This window comes from Bombus pascuorum, chromosome 5 (assembly GCF_905332965.1).
Source record: "Bombus pascuorum chromosome 5, iyBomPasc1.1, whole genome shotgun sequence".
NCBI classification, from domain to species: domain Eukaryota; kingdom Metazoa; phylum Arthropoda; class Insecta; order Hymenoptera; family Apidae; genus Bombus; species Bombus pascuorum.
The window spans coordinates 15,619,022-15,634,995 of record NC_083492.1 but is presented as its reverse complement, the minus strand read 5'-3'; the positions used below and the strand labels follow the sequence as shown (position 1 = coordinate 15,634,995).

The following is a 15,974-nucleotide window of genomic DNA, read 5'->3' as shown; positions in this document are numbered from 1 at the left end:
ACGACGTTTGAGTTATGCTTTCGTGTTTCAATATAGGTTGTACCAAACGTGATATGTAATAAATATATTCAATCGCATCGATTGGTGCTCCGAAAATGTAGAAGGAATGGTATTATTGTGCTGTACAGAACGAACATAAGATTAAGCGATTAGGCAGTTTTATGCAAATTTCTAATGTTGCAATTACACGGTACCGAGTTCACATTCCAGCACTTTTGTACGATACCTTTTTAACCGTCGTGTTTTACATTTTATCGGATTTCAGCTTCTACCGATCAAAATAAAAAATCGAAGGGAAGAAATCCAACAGCGAATTTTCGTATGCGCCCTTAATGACCCAGTTTCTCTACGGAGAGTCAACCTAGCTGCCCCAATAGCTCACCCCGTCCCAAATTATTCACGCTTACCCGAATCGGTGGCCGTGACTGTGACACGAGCGACGGTCATCTCCGCTATCCCTGTCCATCTCTACGGACAGACGAAAGTAGAAGCTGAAGATAAAAGGATACGAGAGATGGAGGAGAGAGAGCGAGAGAAACTCCTTGGATCCGAGGAAGACACCAACAAGAAGCAACGAGAGATGAAACGAGAAAGTCGAAGAGAGAGGAAGCTATCTCTCGCGTCGTCTAGACTCGAGAAGCCGTTCCTGGATTTTCTCCCCCGGGACCCTTGGTATATTCCATCCTAGGGGAGAGGGGAGGAACAAGAGAGAATCTTTCGAGACAGTGAGACCACTGTTGAATCTGTTTCTCCCCTCCTCGTCGCCCTCGAGGATCTTAACGAATAAGATAACACGGCGCCAGGGAGTTCTCCTCTCCTCTCTCTTTCTCTCTCTCCCTCTCTCTGTGCGCATCTCTCCACTTGGACAGACCAACGGTCACCGACACCACGTCGATGATCCATCCTTGCCTGTTCAGACATCTCACAGCCCCGATTACGCGGAATCTCTTGTCCCCTCTTTGCTTTTTCACGCTTTCGCGCTCAACGATCCTGTTTAGTCCTGGTAATTCGACGTAGCCTCTTCGGTGGCTTCACTGAATCGAGAACATTATCGGCGCCGGGCCGATCTTTAAGACGTGTTAAGTGCCATTGATGAACTGGTACGGCCTGGTCAGATTTATACAGGGTGCATATTACAATACCCATTTGTTTGCAGTATGTGTCAGGTTGAGTGTGTGGAGAGTATTATATGATGATTCGTTGGTTCGGTTCAAGGGATGTGCACGTATACAAAAATGTATTTAAAAAAATATCGAGAGTAAAGTACATGTTATCATGTAGAGGACGGTTGGTCGTGTGGTTTAAATAACGAGATTGCTGGATAATGAAACCGTCGAATGTATTTAAAAATAATTAATAAATACAGAGAATGTTCGCTAAGACGCTCGGTACTAACTGATTCACTAAAGACCGTATATTGAACGCTAATAGAATCGCTCGAGACTGAGACTGAAAAACTGGTCCTCTTACGGTCGCGTTCGTTTATTTATACTGGTCGGGGGAGTGCCGGAAAATTTTAATTCGTCTTTGTTCGACGGTTGCACGTAGCGGCAATATTGTTTTGCCCGAAGTTTATTTATTATTACATTACGTATGTCCTAATGATGTTGATACTCCTAGGCAAAACGACAATATGATTCGAATTGTTCCCCAGCTTATGTGCCGCTACAATTATATGTGTAGAAAGCGATACATTATTTTATTGAAGCGTCGCTTTTATATGAGGAAAGATATGAGTCTATGTACCTTAAATATCCGCAGTTTACTGATAAGTATATTCCAGAATTCTTTTAGATTTTCCGAGGAAATTAGAAGAATCTAGATTAGAAGAAACGTCAGTTTTGGATATAAACTGCCCACCTGTTTATGTCTTGTGAGAACATACGTTTGTCTATGAAAGACTGCTTTTACATAGTAAAAATAGCGTGCATTTAAGGAAGCCGTTAATTTACAAATTATCCAGTTAATATATCGTCAATGTTACTCATCGTTGCATCAATTCGTCCGTTTAAAATTTCAATCTGTTCATAAATGTTCTTATAACTCGTAGCTTAGTCGAGTAGACTCGCACGTATATTATTAGCAAAACATTAAAAAAAGCCAATTAACTGGTAGTCAAAAGTGACCAGAATGGTCGGCGTTGCCATAAATCATTCACAGCGGGACTAATTAAAAAGAAAGCCGCGAGAAAGACTGGAGTAGAAGTTCGACTGGTTCCCGCCACCAACGCGGAGTCGAACTCAAGCAAGGCCTGGGCCGACGATAATTTATTGGCAGGTAATTAGCGATCGTGCGAACGATAATTGTCCGCAATTTCGCAATCCCCGTGAACTGGTGCCTGCAATAATATCGCGGTAGCCCCTGTGGTTGCGTAACTCGTCGATCCAGCGAAAATCCAAACTGATAAATGCCCTCCGCGATGCGGAAAAGGCTGATAGAGAAGGAAAAAGAGAACGGGAAAGACACGATCGTTAGCGCCGCTGAAAAGGAAAAATCGTTGCATAATTAAACGCACCTGTCAATCAAAACGTTTGTCGAATTTATTTTCGATCAGTTTTGAATAACGCTATGTCCGATAATAGTCTTTATCAATAAAATCGAGATGTTATGATTTATTCCGACACACGTAATAACTCTCCTTTCGTATCCAGATAGCAAATGAGAATCCTACCAATTTAAAATTCACTAACACGAGCAAGAATAATCCATCGTTCGTTATATTTGATTTATTATTCCAATGATCCGATTACAAATCAAATCACTGTCTTTCGTATCTTCTATTCCCTATATTAAACAAATTCCAATCTCAACGAGAAAGTAAATACATTTCAAAAGTAAATAAATAAAAGACAGAAAATAAATTCCTATTTTTTGAAACGTATAATATTCGATAAGAAAATGACGATCTATTCTTATGGTATCTTGCCGTTTGCTCGTCGTCACCAGTAATCTATCTATTTATTAAAAACCTATTATAAATCGATTTAAAAATATCCCAATGTAATTATTCACGTGGAAAATTTGAACACAATCAATTGCCTACACCAGAAACGAAAATACAAGTTCTATGGATTAACCGTTACGAAAGGAAATACACCACTATCCGACACATCCGATGATCAATCTAAAAACACGAGTCACCCTCCAGAATCAAACCATCGAACGATCCAACTAGCCCCACCCACGTTTTCCGACAATCGAAACCAATCTACATCAGGATAGAAAAAAAAAAAATGACAGAGAAACACGTTTTACGATGTCGAGGAAGGTTCGTAAAACGACGCTCGAAACGGCGCGTATCCCGACGTAATAAAATCTAATCGCGAGTGCCGAAACGAGCCGTCGGCAACGTTCAGGAGAACGGTGTGCACGATCTACGGAGACAAAGAGTACGGTTATTAGATACAACCGTACCCTACGTGTCTTACGATCCTCCTTATCGTTATCGCCATTAGTCACGGAGCCCATTGCGCACCGTGTTACCAGTATCGGCCTGGTGTTATCGTTATCCGTTATCAGGCCGCGCTATCGGCGAAGTTCAAGCCTCGTGACGCCAACGACAAGAGGTAATTCTGGTGCCCTGAAGTCTGCCAATGACACGATATATAAAACTCGTACGCTTATTTCTTTGCTTATTTACTCGCCAGATCCAGTCTAAAGTATTTACCGGTGTATTGATACGAACGATCATTACAATGGAATCGTTGTTCGTCAACGTGAAAGTATGATTTCGATTGTGGAGGATGATCGTATGGTCTTTGGAACGTTGGAAAGGATATTGGAGAAATATCGATGGGGATATTGACTGCTATTCTTACGACTATTCAAGGTTTTTTATAGTTTTATTTTGTGATTGTGTACAAGCAGATAATTTATACTAATTTTATAAATGATTCATTTTTATCTATCGTTGTTGTTTATTCGCTGAAAATTTATAGTAAACGTAACGATGAACGTGTGAACGTTGTTTTCGTGCATATTCAAAGTAGAAATTAATCGCATAGTCTTCGCGATATTGAAGCATGTTTTCTCCGGTTTAGAGATTTTGCCCTCGTTTAGGCTAGAATAGAGATAATTCGATTGTGAGGAATGATCGTGTGGTCTCTGGAATGTTGAAAAGGATATGGGAGAAATATCGATGGGATATTGGCTGCTATTCTTACGACTATTCAAGGTTTTTTATAGTTTTATTTTGTGATTGTGTACAAGCAGATAATTCATACTAATTTTATAAATGATTCATTTTTATCTATCGTTGTTGTTTATTCGCTGAAAATTTATAGTAAACGTAACGATGAATATGTGAACGTTGTTTTCGTGCATATTCAAAGTAGAAATTAATCGCATAGTCTTCGCGATTTTGAAGCATGTTTTCTCCGGTTTAGAGATTTTGCCCTCGTTTAGGCTAGAATAGAGATAATTCGATTGTGAGGAATGATCGTGTGGTCTCTGGAATGTTGAAAAGGATATGGGAGAAATATCGATGGGATATTGGCTGCTATTCTTACGACTATTCAAGGTTTTTTATAGTTTTATTTTGTGATTGTGTACAAGCAGATAATTCATACTAATTTTATAAATGATTCATTTTTATCTATCGTTGTTGTTTATTCGCTGAAAATTTATAGTAAACGTAACGATGAACGTGTGAACGTTGTTTTCGTGCATATTCAAAGTAGAAATTAATCGCATAATCTTCGTGATTTTGAAGCATGTTTTTTCCGGTTTAGAGATTTTGCCCTCGTTTAGGCTAGAATAGAGAGATAATAATGGTTTTCGACGGAAAGGAAGGGTTAGGATAGAAAAGCGAAGAGATGCAGCTCGAAGGAGTTTTCGAAGGAATTACTACCTGTGATTAGATACAGCAACGTATACTGCATTAATTTGGTAAATAGGTACTTACTAGTCAATGTATGCGCATACTAATTCGATAGGTAAATGAATGTATCCACAAGCAGTGAAATTTAAATGTTGACTAAATAGCACAAGTTTAGTCTTCGTTTAATAAAGATATGCACAAACATTCAAATTAACAATTTTGCTAGCGGATGTGCACACCAGCCACATAATTCATCAGGTGTAAACAAAGATGCATCATTTAAGCGAACACAGACTACTACATATCTAACTAAAGCATTATGGAAAAAATATCCCTTTTCTTTTTAACTGAATTTATTCTATAAACTCGTTCGTTACAAAGAGGTAACATAAATAATAGTCAGTTGCAAAGTTAATTAGAAAAATAATATTCGTTGTACCATCATTTCCCTCTATCGCTTTACTAAAATCAAACCTTGAGATCGCCTAATTTTCTCACAAGACTCCCAGTAACCGCCTCTTAACAATCGGGGAAAAACCTAGCGCACGCAGCCCCGTAACCGTATCAAAAGAAAAAGAAAGAAAAAATAAAAAACATGGCATAAAACGAGCCATAAAATTCGCAAACTGCCGAGCGTTTCGTAGAAGCTGGCCGATAGAGGCAGACAGGGACGTAATCCGGCAGAGTCCTGGAAACAATCGTCGATTCACACCCCTTCCCAGAAGGCGGCGGTGTGTTCCGGTCGAAATCAGCCTTTTGCCGTAGACGCGAGAGGGAAAAGCGGTATGTTTGCCCGGCATTATCGTGAGGCGGCAGAACACGAGAGAGCCGGGGAAAGAGAGTGAAAGAGAGAAAGAGGAAGGCAACCGGTGCTGGGGACAGAAGCAACCAAGAGGGAGCGAGAGAAAGAGAGAGAAGAGAGTGATAACAGGTAGCCATTGCCATGGGTCTCGGTGCCGCTTGGAAACCAGTGATAGCGCTTCCCCGCAACGGCGAGCATCTCGCTCCTCTGCGGTTTCGTCTTACCCTCAGCTTTTAAACAGTCTGTCGGAAGAAGCTTTCCGCGTCGCCGACGAGAGTCTGCCGTGCGCGTTAAACCGCGAGCGGCCTTGTCCGCGAAATCAACGTTCAATAGCCTCACCTAAGTCCACGCTAGAAGCTGTGGATTTAGGAGAACTGTCGACTGTCCCGTTCGTTGAAACGTTGAGCTTTCGCAGGAATAATTTCATAATACGCTGAAGAGAGTTTGAGAAAGGACGTAATGGTTAAAGATTAACGCAGCTTCTCTTGGGGTAGTTTTGGTATTCTTGGAGAGAATTGTGAAGTGGTTCCGTGACGTCGTTTAGGGATCGAACAATTTTGGAATTTGGGAGCTGCTGTGTTGAGGGATTGCTTGTTGGGTTGGTGTACCCTTTGAGAGAAGCGTAAGAGGTACAGGTACAGGAGGACTATTGCACGCTGGACGATATAGTTTCCTGACGTGATAAAGATAAGTTGAAGGTGGAATTTGCAGCTCCCATTCGTGAAACGTGAGTTATCAAAGAAAATAGCAGACGGGTTTACGATATTAAACTTATAAGAAAATACAAAAAGTATAGGAAAGTGAATGATCAAGACGCACAGATATTTAGTGGCAGCTGATGTAAAAGGAATTGTACAACAGGACGCTAAACTTATTGCTCCAAAAATGTAACCCATGAGAAAAGATATTTTACAGCAAATACAGGAAAAAGACCGATCATATGCAACATAATACTCCGATTACCAAAATACCCACGCACTTAAATTAACCACCCCTCATCAATTCTATAACACCACAACCTACTCAGTTCCGTCACACTTAATGCTACAACTGCATTTAAAAGAGCTCCGCGTCTTTCAATCGCAATCAGTGCCAAATTTTCATTCATCAAGGCACGCATAGATGCACACATAAGACAAATACATTTAACACATACAAGCTAACATAAATAATACTTCGATTGCCAAAATATCTACATTTTAAATTAACCATTTCCTTCGAATACCGCAATACCACAACCTACTTTATCACCAATGCCCATCAGTCTCGATCCTACGACCGCGTCAAAGTGCGTTCCGCATCTTGCAACCTCTCCAAACTCTCGCACGAAACGGTTTGCGTGAAACGAGCCACATTCGAGCGTCAAAGCGACGAACCTGCTGGCCGGTTGTCCGCATTCAATTACCCTTATCGTGGTCCAAGTGTCAGACGTTATCAGCCGTGGGGCTAGTGACCAGCCGTGACGAAAATTTCACCGGTCGATCGTGCCTCCTAATTGTCGTGGGTCGCGCGCGCAATTAGCCGCCGGTTTTCCGGGCGAATCGGCGTCGGCGTCGACGGCGGTGTCGACGGCAGTGGCCACGCGTTCTGCGTGTGCGCGATCGATAAGATGCCGATCGTGCCGGCTTATCGGGCAACGGGAGGCCGATAAGAGTCGGTCCCCGTAGCTGTCGGAGCGAGCGCGGCCAGGCCGCGATACGCGGATTATCCGCGTGGCTCGTTTATTCCCGTGCTCGCTGCTACAACGACGACAATCGGCCTACCGACCTTCTCTTGTCTCTCTCTCCCTCTCTCTCTCTTTATCCCTCACGTTCTATCTGTCTGGAAATACAGTCGTTGTTGCTCGGATTGTCGTTACATCGAAGTTCAACGCCAGGATGTATAGGGAGCAGGATTAATTGTTTGTGAAGGGATTGATTCGGTCTTTGGGTAATCGGTCGAGGAGTTTGGTGAATAACGTTGGATATCGTCAAGTCCTGTGTAAAGTGTATTTTTATTTTGAAAGGAGATTTGAAGTGTTTGATGCGCATGTTGCATAGTAAGCTGGATGGATAAGTAATTTCAGTTATCATCTTTGATCGATAATGATATATCAGAGACGTGGATTAAATACATTTGTTGGATTAAAAGATTGAGAACAAGCAAAGATTGTTTACTTGTCTTGTTTACTTTGTCTGCTCGACTTATTATTTGCATATTTCTAAACGATGATTTTTATAAAATCAAAGTAAGACGATCGATCTTACCTCCAAATATAACTCGAACTTCAGTCTAGAAGATAAAACACCGTGTGTTAAGAACGCCGAGTGCAGATAATAAAGTAAATCGAACAGCTGTATAGGGATGATTAAAATCCACAGATCGATGCAATGATCGATGACGATATCGGTAACGCTCGATAGAAGATGCTCGATTCGATTTACGTGAAAAGTTTCACGATTTACCGACAAAACTGTTATCTACGCCAGGACTCGGTCGATCCCTAATCAAACATCGAATACTGGAAAATCGCGTGTGTATGAATAAACATTCGAAACACACATAGAAAGAGGCAACGATCGTACACGATCGATGTTTGCGATGTAGTCGATGGATAGCGATAGAACGAGTCGCAATCGGACATGGCGATCGCGATCGCGATAATCGTCTGACGAGCATCGTGCCAATAACGTGACGCGATATCTCACGGGATCTATCGATCGGATCTGATCGACGTTCGATCGGGACCGTCTTGAAAAACCGCAGAGTGCTTGTCGACGATTGCGTCAAGTTGAGTCAACAGGAATCATCGTACTCGAACAAGCTGGAAAAATTGAATGGGATGCGCTGCGTGACCGACAGTCGACAAACACAGAATGTTCCGCGTGGTGGACGGTGAATTCGTGCAACAACGTGCTATCGGACTGTGTTGCTCCGACGCGCTACGTCCATGAGAATAAAAGGTGGATCTGAGGATGAAAAGTGAGCTTGTGGTCGAGTAAAATTTCGATCGAGATGAGTATACTGCTATGGAGACAACGCAGAGGCAGTCAGCTCAGGGCGGAAACCACGCTTTCACTGACAAGTAAGTAATTTAAAAAAATACATAAAAGATCGAAAGTTTTGAGGCGGCGGTAATACTCGACGAAGTATGGAACGTAAACCAAGTTAATATTAAGGTACTTTTTTTAATTTTTATGCGATCCTCGAATTTTCATGTCTCGTAATCGAAACGAGAATTCATGTATGTTAGTAGCATAAATTTAAGAAATTGTTTACAATTCGGTTAAAGAAATATAGTTGGATATTTCTAGGACACTCTATATGCGAAATGCACATCCATAAAACGCAGAGTTCCGACTCGTGTGTTGTTCTATCTGACTATCACTCTATCTTCCTAACAACGTTATCTCGTGTACACTTCGAAATTTCCCACTCAATTATGTTCGTATTCATCGTTGTCAAACTTCCAATATCATAAAGTATGTAATGGAATAACCAGAAGTAAAAACGAAGGTATACGAGGATATTTAAATTCGGAAAGCTACAACCAAAGATGCTACTGTACAGCCAAAACACTCGTCTACTTCCAAGAATATTATAACGAGAAGATTAAACAACTTCGAAAGGTACCTCTCTCTTGTTGAAAAACCAAAAAGAATGGAAAGCAAAACAGAAAAATGTGGATCCAGTTCTTAGTACCGTTTCGACGATCGATCGTCTTGCGATTTCCCATTCGATTCAACGGGGGTGATCGAAAGCACAGGCAGAATGGGAGAGAAAAAGAAGGAGTTTCGTCGAACGTTGCCGGTCGCGGCCTCGGAGCGTTAATGGGAGGAGTTCATTAAGATCGCGCGATTAGTGGCTTATCGCGGCTAAGCGAGGCTCGTTACTTTACCGTGACGTCACTTCCTCCCTGTGTCGCCGGCATCGTTGTCCGTTGCCTCTCTTTCCGTCCGTGCTTCCAGCTTTCTGCCCGCCTCTTTTGTTCCCCGAATTCGAGCTTACACACCGTTTCCTTCTGGTTACTCCACGACTAGAGCATCGTTTCCCCTTTGATGCTTCTTTTTGCTTGTTTTTCGCAAGAAATCCAAAGTACATAGCGTTCAACACGCGAATAAACAATAAAATTTGATACTTTTTGATACATTATATTTGCGGATATCAATAGGATTATATAATATTGTAATGTAATAATATAAATATAATAATGTAATATGAAAAATATAATATAATTTTGTAGGTGTAATTATATAATTAAAATGATACAATTATTTGCAGAATATGCGAGTAGCGATTAACCTCTTGGAAACCAAGCGATTTATATTGATGGAGTCGATCGGTTTAACTTTTATATGGTCCATTTATTGCTTGAAGCTTTAATACGATTAAAAGTGATTCTGGGGGTTTTAGGTAATCGTTCGTTGTTACAAAACCTTCAAATTAAGCGAAGATGAATTGGCAACGATTACGGTTTCGGTGATTAAATTGGAAACTGGTTCTCGAAGGTTTCTCCTTTAAGCTCGAAGAAAAAACACTTTTCAATTTCAAGATAATGTAACATTTATTAAAGATCGCTGCTTATAACATTATGTTAATTAATTAGCAAGGCAAGGCAGAAAGTTTGCCCGGTAGATTTGAATATTCAAAAGCTTAGTCTTAGGTTAAGTTTCTGTAAAAGTTTCAAAAGTCCCTTTCGCAAATCTACTTACACAAAAATATTAATTCCAGATAATACTATCTTGTTATACGTAGAATTCTTCGCCCGTAAACTTCTATTAAAATATTATGTTTCTTCGTACAGCACTTCAAATCAAACAAATTCCAATTGATTCTGAAGAACAAAAATTGGGAAGGATTGTTTTCGAGTGTTGAAAGTAGATACAGATTGCGTGATCCAGATGGTAATCTCTCGTCATTTGTACGATCATTGGCTTTGTTAATCGTCGTACGATCATGAAATAACGATCTTATAACGGAATTACGATAAGCCTGATAAATTGTCTAGACAATGATTAGCGGTAAGTGCGGGATGGATCCGATCGATCTGGTCATTGATCGATATCGCGACCACACATTCGGTTATCTCCGCTTGGACTTTGTCCCGTCTTCTGTTTGTTGATTTCCCTTTATCTTATAAACTTCAGTTCCTATAGTCACGAATGTTCTTATGATACAATTACTGTGATCGATATCGCAGATGATTACCGATGACGTTTAATCTTCGGTTTCTTGAACGATAAACCGATGTTGGTTCTTCGACAATAAATGAGGTAGGTCAATCTAGTTGATCGTGCCTAAGTTTTTACGCAGGTAATCGGTGCCTTTTTTAAATATCTACGTAGAATCTCTGATAGAAAGTAACTGTAGTTCTTAATAAAATTTTGTTTGCTAAGGTAATTTTTAAATTGGTGGGATTTTAAAGGATCGTAAAACAATCTTCCGACGTTCAGTAATTCTTAACTCCGTGCGATTTTAGAAAATCATAGAGTAATTTGTAAGTTGGAAGAATTGAAAAAGAATCGACTTTATAAATTATAAACTTTTAAGGCGGAGGTAAGGGAAACAAAATTTACCGAGCGATAGCACAATTTTTACAACTACTTCGGCGTAATATTACAGCGAACTTATGCTTCGTACGAAGCTATTGTTTTAAAGATACGTGTAGTTAGAACGATTACTCGTTTTCTATCGCTCGATCGAAACGAATCAAATTCTACTCAACTTAATCGAATTACTAATCTTGTTGATGGATTAATTATCGCGTGGAAAGGATAAAACATACATAATATTCCAATATCTATATGATTAACGGATATTAATCATTTGTTCATTAGGATTTACAAACATTATATGTTTAATCTTCGAAGTTAGATTTAACTTATTATTTTAGTTTCTGGGATTAATCGAAAGATTCTCATCCTATCACTCCACCTTAAATTCTCGTTAAACTCCAATCTTGAAAATATCAATCAATTTTAACGGAGAACTCGCTCTCACCTCATCGAATCATCAAGTTTAAATTCACCAAACATTGTTGGACCCAGCGAAGCCACTTTTTAGCCTGTTCACCGGGCAAATTTCCGCTCGGTCGAAGGTGGGTTTCGTGGCGGATCGTCTGGTGCGCGAAACGGAGCGGTGGTCGATTTTCAGCGAGAGCAGACGCGAGTCGAGGCGATCGGTGCCGCGATTTCGAGGACAAGGGAAGGCCGAGGAGGAAAAAAGAAGGCCGATGGACCGTGTTGAACGGAGATGAACGAGGCGAAGGAGGTGGCGCGGAGGGTTCCACGAAAGGCAAGAACGAAATAAACGATAAGAGGGACGCCGGGTTAACCAACAAGCAAATTAACACGTGGGAGGGTCCGATCGGCAAATGAGATAATTGTGCAACGAGGGGCCCCTCGGGGCTCTTTCTGTCTCTCTTTCTCCCTTTCTCTCTCTCTCTCCCTCTCTCTTTCCTCTGCTTCTTCTTCGCTCTGTCTGTCCCAGTTGAGTCCGGCTGTATCGTTTCAACGTCGATTCATCCAACTGTCTCTCTCTCTCTTCGTTCATCTGTTTCGCATGAGCTTCACGAGCCACGAGGCGATCGGGAGAGGCGTGTTACCGATGGATGGGACCCATCGATGGATCGATCTATCGATCCCCACGGTATGCTTCGACGTACCCCTCGCCCCAACCCTCTCTTCGGCTCTTTATCCGCTTCTCTCGTCCTTCGTACCTCGTCGCCATCGAGATTATAGGTGAGCACCGACAGCCACAGGCTTCTTCCAATACTTTGTAAGTTTATTTGCGATCCGGCTGTTTGTATCTTTATTTATGAAATCCTGGCGGAGGGGTCAGCCTTCCTTCTTCAGTCGATCGCGCGCGTTCTTCCCTCTTCAACTGTACCACGAAATTAATTATGCCGACGGAAAGAAGAAGAAGGATAGAGGATAGGGTGCAACGAAGCTCGTACCGGAAGGATAATGAGCGATCAATCGCGACCGGTCGATAGCTGTGTACGTAAACTCTGCAGCTTGAACAGCGGTGATCGAGTTGATCTCGTTGTTGCTTGGTCCTTTTCGTGCGTTATCGAACACGCCTGCGGTTTCCAATGCTGTTTTTCTTCTTATTTGTTATTCCCGATTTCTTTTTAACACCTTACAATATTTTATTCCATTGGTCGATGAATTTATTTCGAATTTCTAGTACGTATATTGACATTCCATCCCTAAAAGTCTCTCCATACCTGCAGCTATTCAGTCCCAGCGAAAGAGATTCCTTTGAGCGAAATCGCACTCGGCAACCTTCTTGATGACAGCCTTTCCGGTGTAACGGCAATTAAAACTAGGACCAAGAAACGAGCCCACGGCGAAAAGGGTAGCGGTGGTCGGAAGAAGAGGTGGAAAGACGTAGAGGAGCGGTGTCCTGATAAACCGGGCTGATAGCGCGCCTCCAAACATTTGCCCGCGATAAGATCCCGTATCTCCTGAGAAAGCCCGGTTTTTATGCTCGTGCACGTTCTCCGTGTCCGTTCCTCCGCAAAAGCAGCCACCACCGCATTGAAACGATAGCGGACGCGAGTGCGAGAGAGACACTGGCACGGTGAATCGCCAAGGTGCGACGAGGACAGGCAGAGCGTCTGGCATGGGCCCATGGTGTTGTTGTAGTACCGGCTTCAGATAGAGATAGCTATTTTTAATGGAAGTTCCTTCGAGTGCTCGAGCGTCGATAGCCGACCGCCTATCTACCGGCTGATATTTTTAATATCGGAAACGGCCAGATGGGGTGGCGGTGGAGGAGAGGCTAGCTAGATAAGTCTCTCTCTCTCTCTTTCTCTCTTCTACTCTCGGCCGGCAAAGTCGCCGATAGCGTGGATCCATTGCTCGTGTGTGACTGTCTATCTCTTTTCTATCCATTTTTCTCTTCTTTCGCTATCTTCCTCTCGACGACCGCATTCCAAAGCTTTTCTCCTCCTACTTTCGTCCTGGTGGGTATACATAGAATAACACCCGTTTTTTCTCTCGCGATCGTGATCTAGCGCAAGGAAACCTGGATCGTAGCTCGATCAAAGTGATGTAGATCACTGGGTAGACGCTTCGCGGGGATTTTGGGAACACAAGATTTGGAAAAATGGAACGATGCGATGTTTGGAGGTTTGAAGATATTTATTGATAGAAAAATCGCTCTACTTCGCGAAGACACTTACAGACCTAAAATGTGACATTAGCGATTATATAGTTAGAAGACTGACAATTTTCTAATTTTGTCACTGGCGATAGGTAGCGTAATTACGTAAGAGGAAATGGAGGAAATGGTTTACTTTATAGTTATACAACGAAGAAATACAGCTTAAGTTTGATCCTTAGGATCGTACAGTTAAAGAACTAAATAGAAGCTATAACATTTTGTAACCGACTAATATATAATTATGGTATATAAAAATGATATATCTAAATGATATATGATTATATATCATTGGAATAGCATTATGTATAATATATAATTATCGTACCGGAAATAAGAAGAATAGTATAATGGTTGTTGAACTAGATCTAAGAGAAAGCATTCCGATCGTAGCTGTTGAAAAATGGTATTGAATCGTTGTCGTTGGTGGTACCAGAATCTCGTGAACGACTATCAAGGATCTAGAGCCAACAACAATTAGCCGGGGGTCAGAGTTCGGAGCTTGGTGCTGGCCTGCCACGATGGGCGGGTTTGCATCGCATCGAGGGCGATCCGAGTAAACAAATCATAAAGCCCGACGTGGAAGGCCTCCTTGCGAACGATCTTCTCTCGGTGAACCTGTCTGTTAATCTGATCTCGGACATTCTGCGTGCGTGATCCAGCTTTCACAAGAAACGTTGTACGAGAACTCTTCGACGAAAAAGTTTGGAGCAGTCTAAAAAGTAACGCGTAATCTACATACACGAGTTTCTCTCTTTTTCTCAATGTAACCAGGGCTAGACTTCCTTAAGTTCTGCCTTGGTAGTTTTATTCTAGAAACAATGTCTTTCAATCTTCTATTTGTTTTTATTTCAATAGAATAAACCCTTATTTTCATTCGAATCTCATTGCAAATATTTCTACTTTGTATACGTCCATTCCTTTTGGATCGCAAAAAATATCACCGCAACTTTAGCGAATTTTTTAATGAAAAAAGAATACGAATACGCTGGAGTCGAAAAGGTCGTAAATAATTTAGCAGAATGAAATATTCGTTAATGTCAAAATACAAATCAAGATTTTAAAAAAGTCGTTCTCCACTCTTTCTTTCGATCTTGACATCTTCCAATAAAATTTTCCATCGATCCGTTTCCTCAGTGTCCACCATACACGTTCCCTCGAAACTTCTTCGAACGCGCGTACCGTCTATCCTCACCAAACAGTTCCGTCTCGTACCGATCTTCCTTCTCCTTCTTCCTCCACGTTTCTCGGTCCAGCTCTTATCCTTCCGCGGGATGAGAACCCGAGATGCCCTCCTACAGATACAAATGGGTACCTATGCCAACGGCGCAACCTGTTATTATACATTCCCCTATACAAACAACGTGTTAATCGGGCCCGCGCCCTGGCTCTGCGCCGCGTACGAGCTGGATCCCCCCATGCATCGCGAGCACAGGCTATCGGGCTACGCGCCGTGGAAACCGATTTATCGATCGTTCCGCGTGCATTTCTTCTTCTTCTTCTCTTTCTTCTTCTTCTTCTTCTTCCTTGCAAGAGGCTCGGTGTATGTAGCGACGGTAAATTGGAATACACACCGGCCCCGGTTCCCTTCACCCACAGATTTTGACCGTTCGAACGATTCCAACTGTTCTTTGCGTTATTCCTGGTGATTTCTTTTTTCCAGCCTCTTGTAGCAGGAACGAAGTAACATCGAGATGATGGGCCGCTGGAATGTGAGCAGAGTTTTGGAGAATTTGTTACGTTCGTGTATTAAAGAGTGTTACGAACCGATTCGTCCTGTCGGTCTTTGAACCTTCTTACTTTTTGTAGCGAGTTTCCTTTTAATAACGAGCGCAGTAATATTGTTTCGCTGATTCGAAACTTGTTTAAGAAACATGGAACATCGTATCTTGCAATGTTCTCATCGAAACGTTCTCCATTTAGAAATTTGTATTTCTCGGATGCTGTCGCTTTCTTTAATCTTCACGTAAAAGATTGAAGGAAGTAGTCAGATAAAAATTCTCAGCATTGAAAAGCTAACTAAAAGTAGGTGACTTGATCTCTGTTCTATCCATGTAATTGTATCTTATAAGTCAAGAAGTCAAAACTGACAATTCGATTACTTAACCCTAAAACGATCCCAGCAGTCAAACTTAAATCAATTGACTCGTTTCAAAAACGAAAAGAAAGAGGAAAAGGGAAAGGGAAAACAATCGCGAAAAATCAACG

The 15,974-nt window shown here is 41.6% G+C and overlaps 1 protein-coding gene across 4 annotated transcripts in view; it reads left to right on the top strand.

The window, feature by feature from the left end:
• The window catches only part of LOC132906925 (zinc finger protein ush), a 201,585-nt gene that overhangs the window by 134,734 nt on the left and 50,877 nt on the right, over positions 1 to 15,974 (top strand). The window contains exon 1 of one of the 4 annotated variants that reach the window (XM_060959574.1): positions 7,336 to 8,685. The exons of 1 other annotated variant lie outside the window; for it this stretch is intronic. In XM_060959574.1, the coding sequence (XP_060815557.1) occupies positions 8,616 to 8,685 (70 nt within the window). In that variant the 5' untranslated portion in view covers positions 7,336 to 8,615. Of the gene's footprint in view, positions 1 to 7,335; positions 8,686 to 15,974 lie in introns of those variants that run through there. 2 more of the 4 variants (XM_060959576.1, XM_060959575.1) reach the window with 2 other exon arrangements.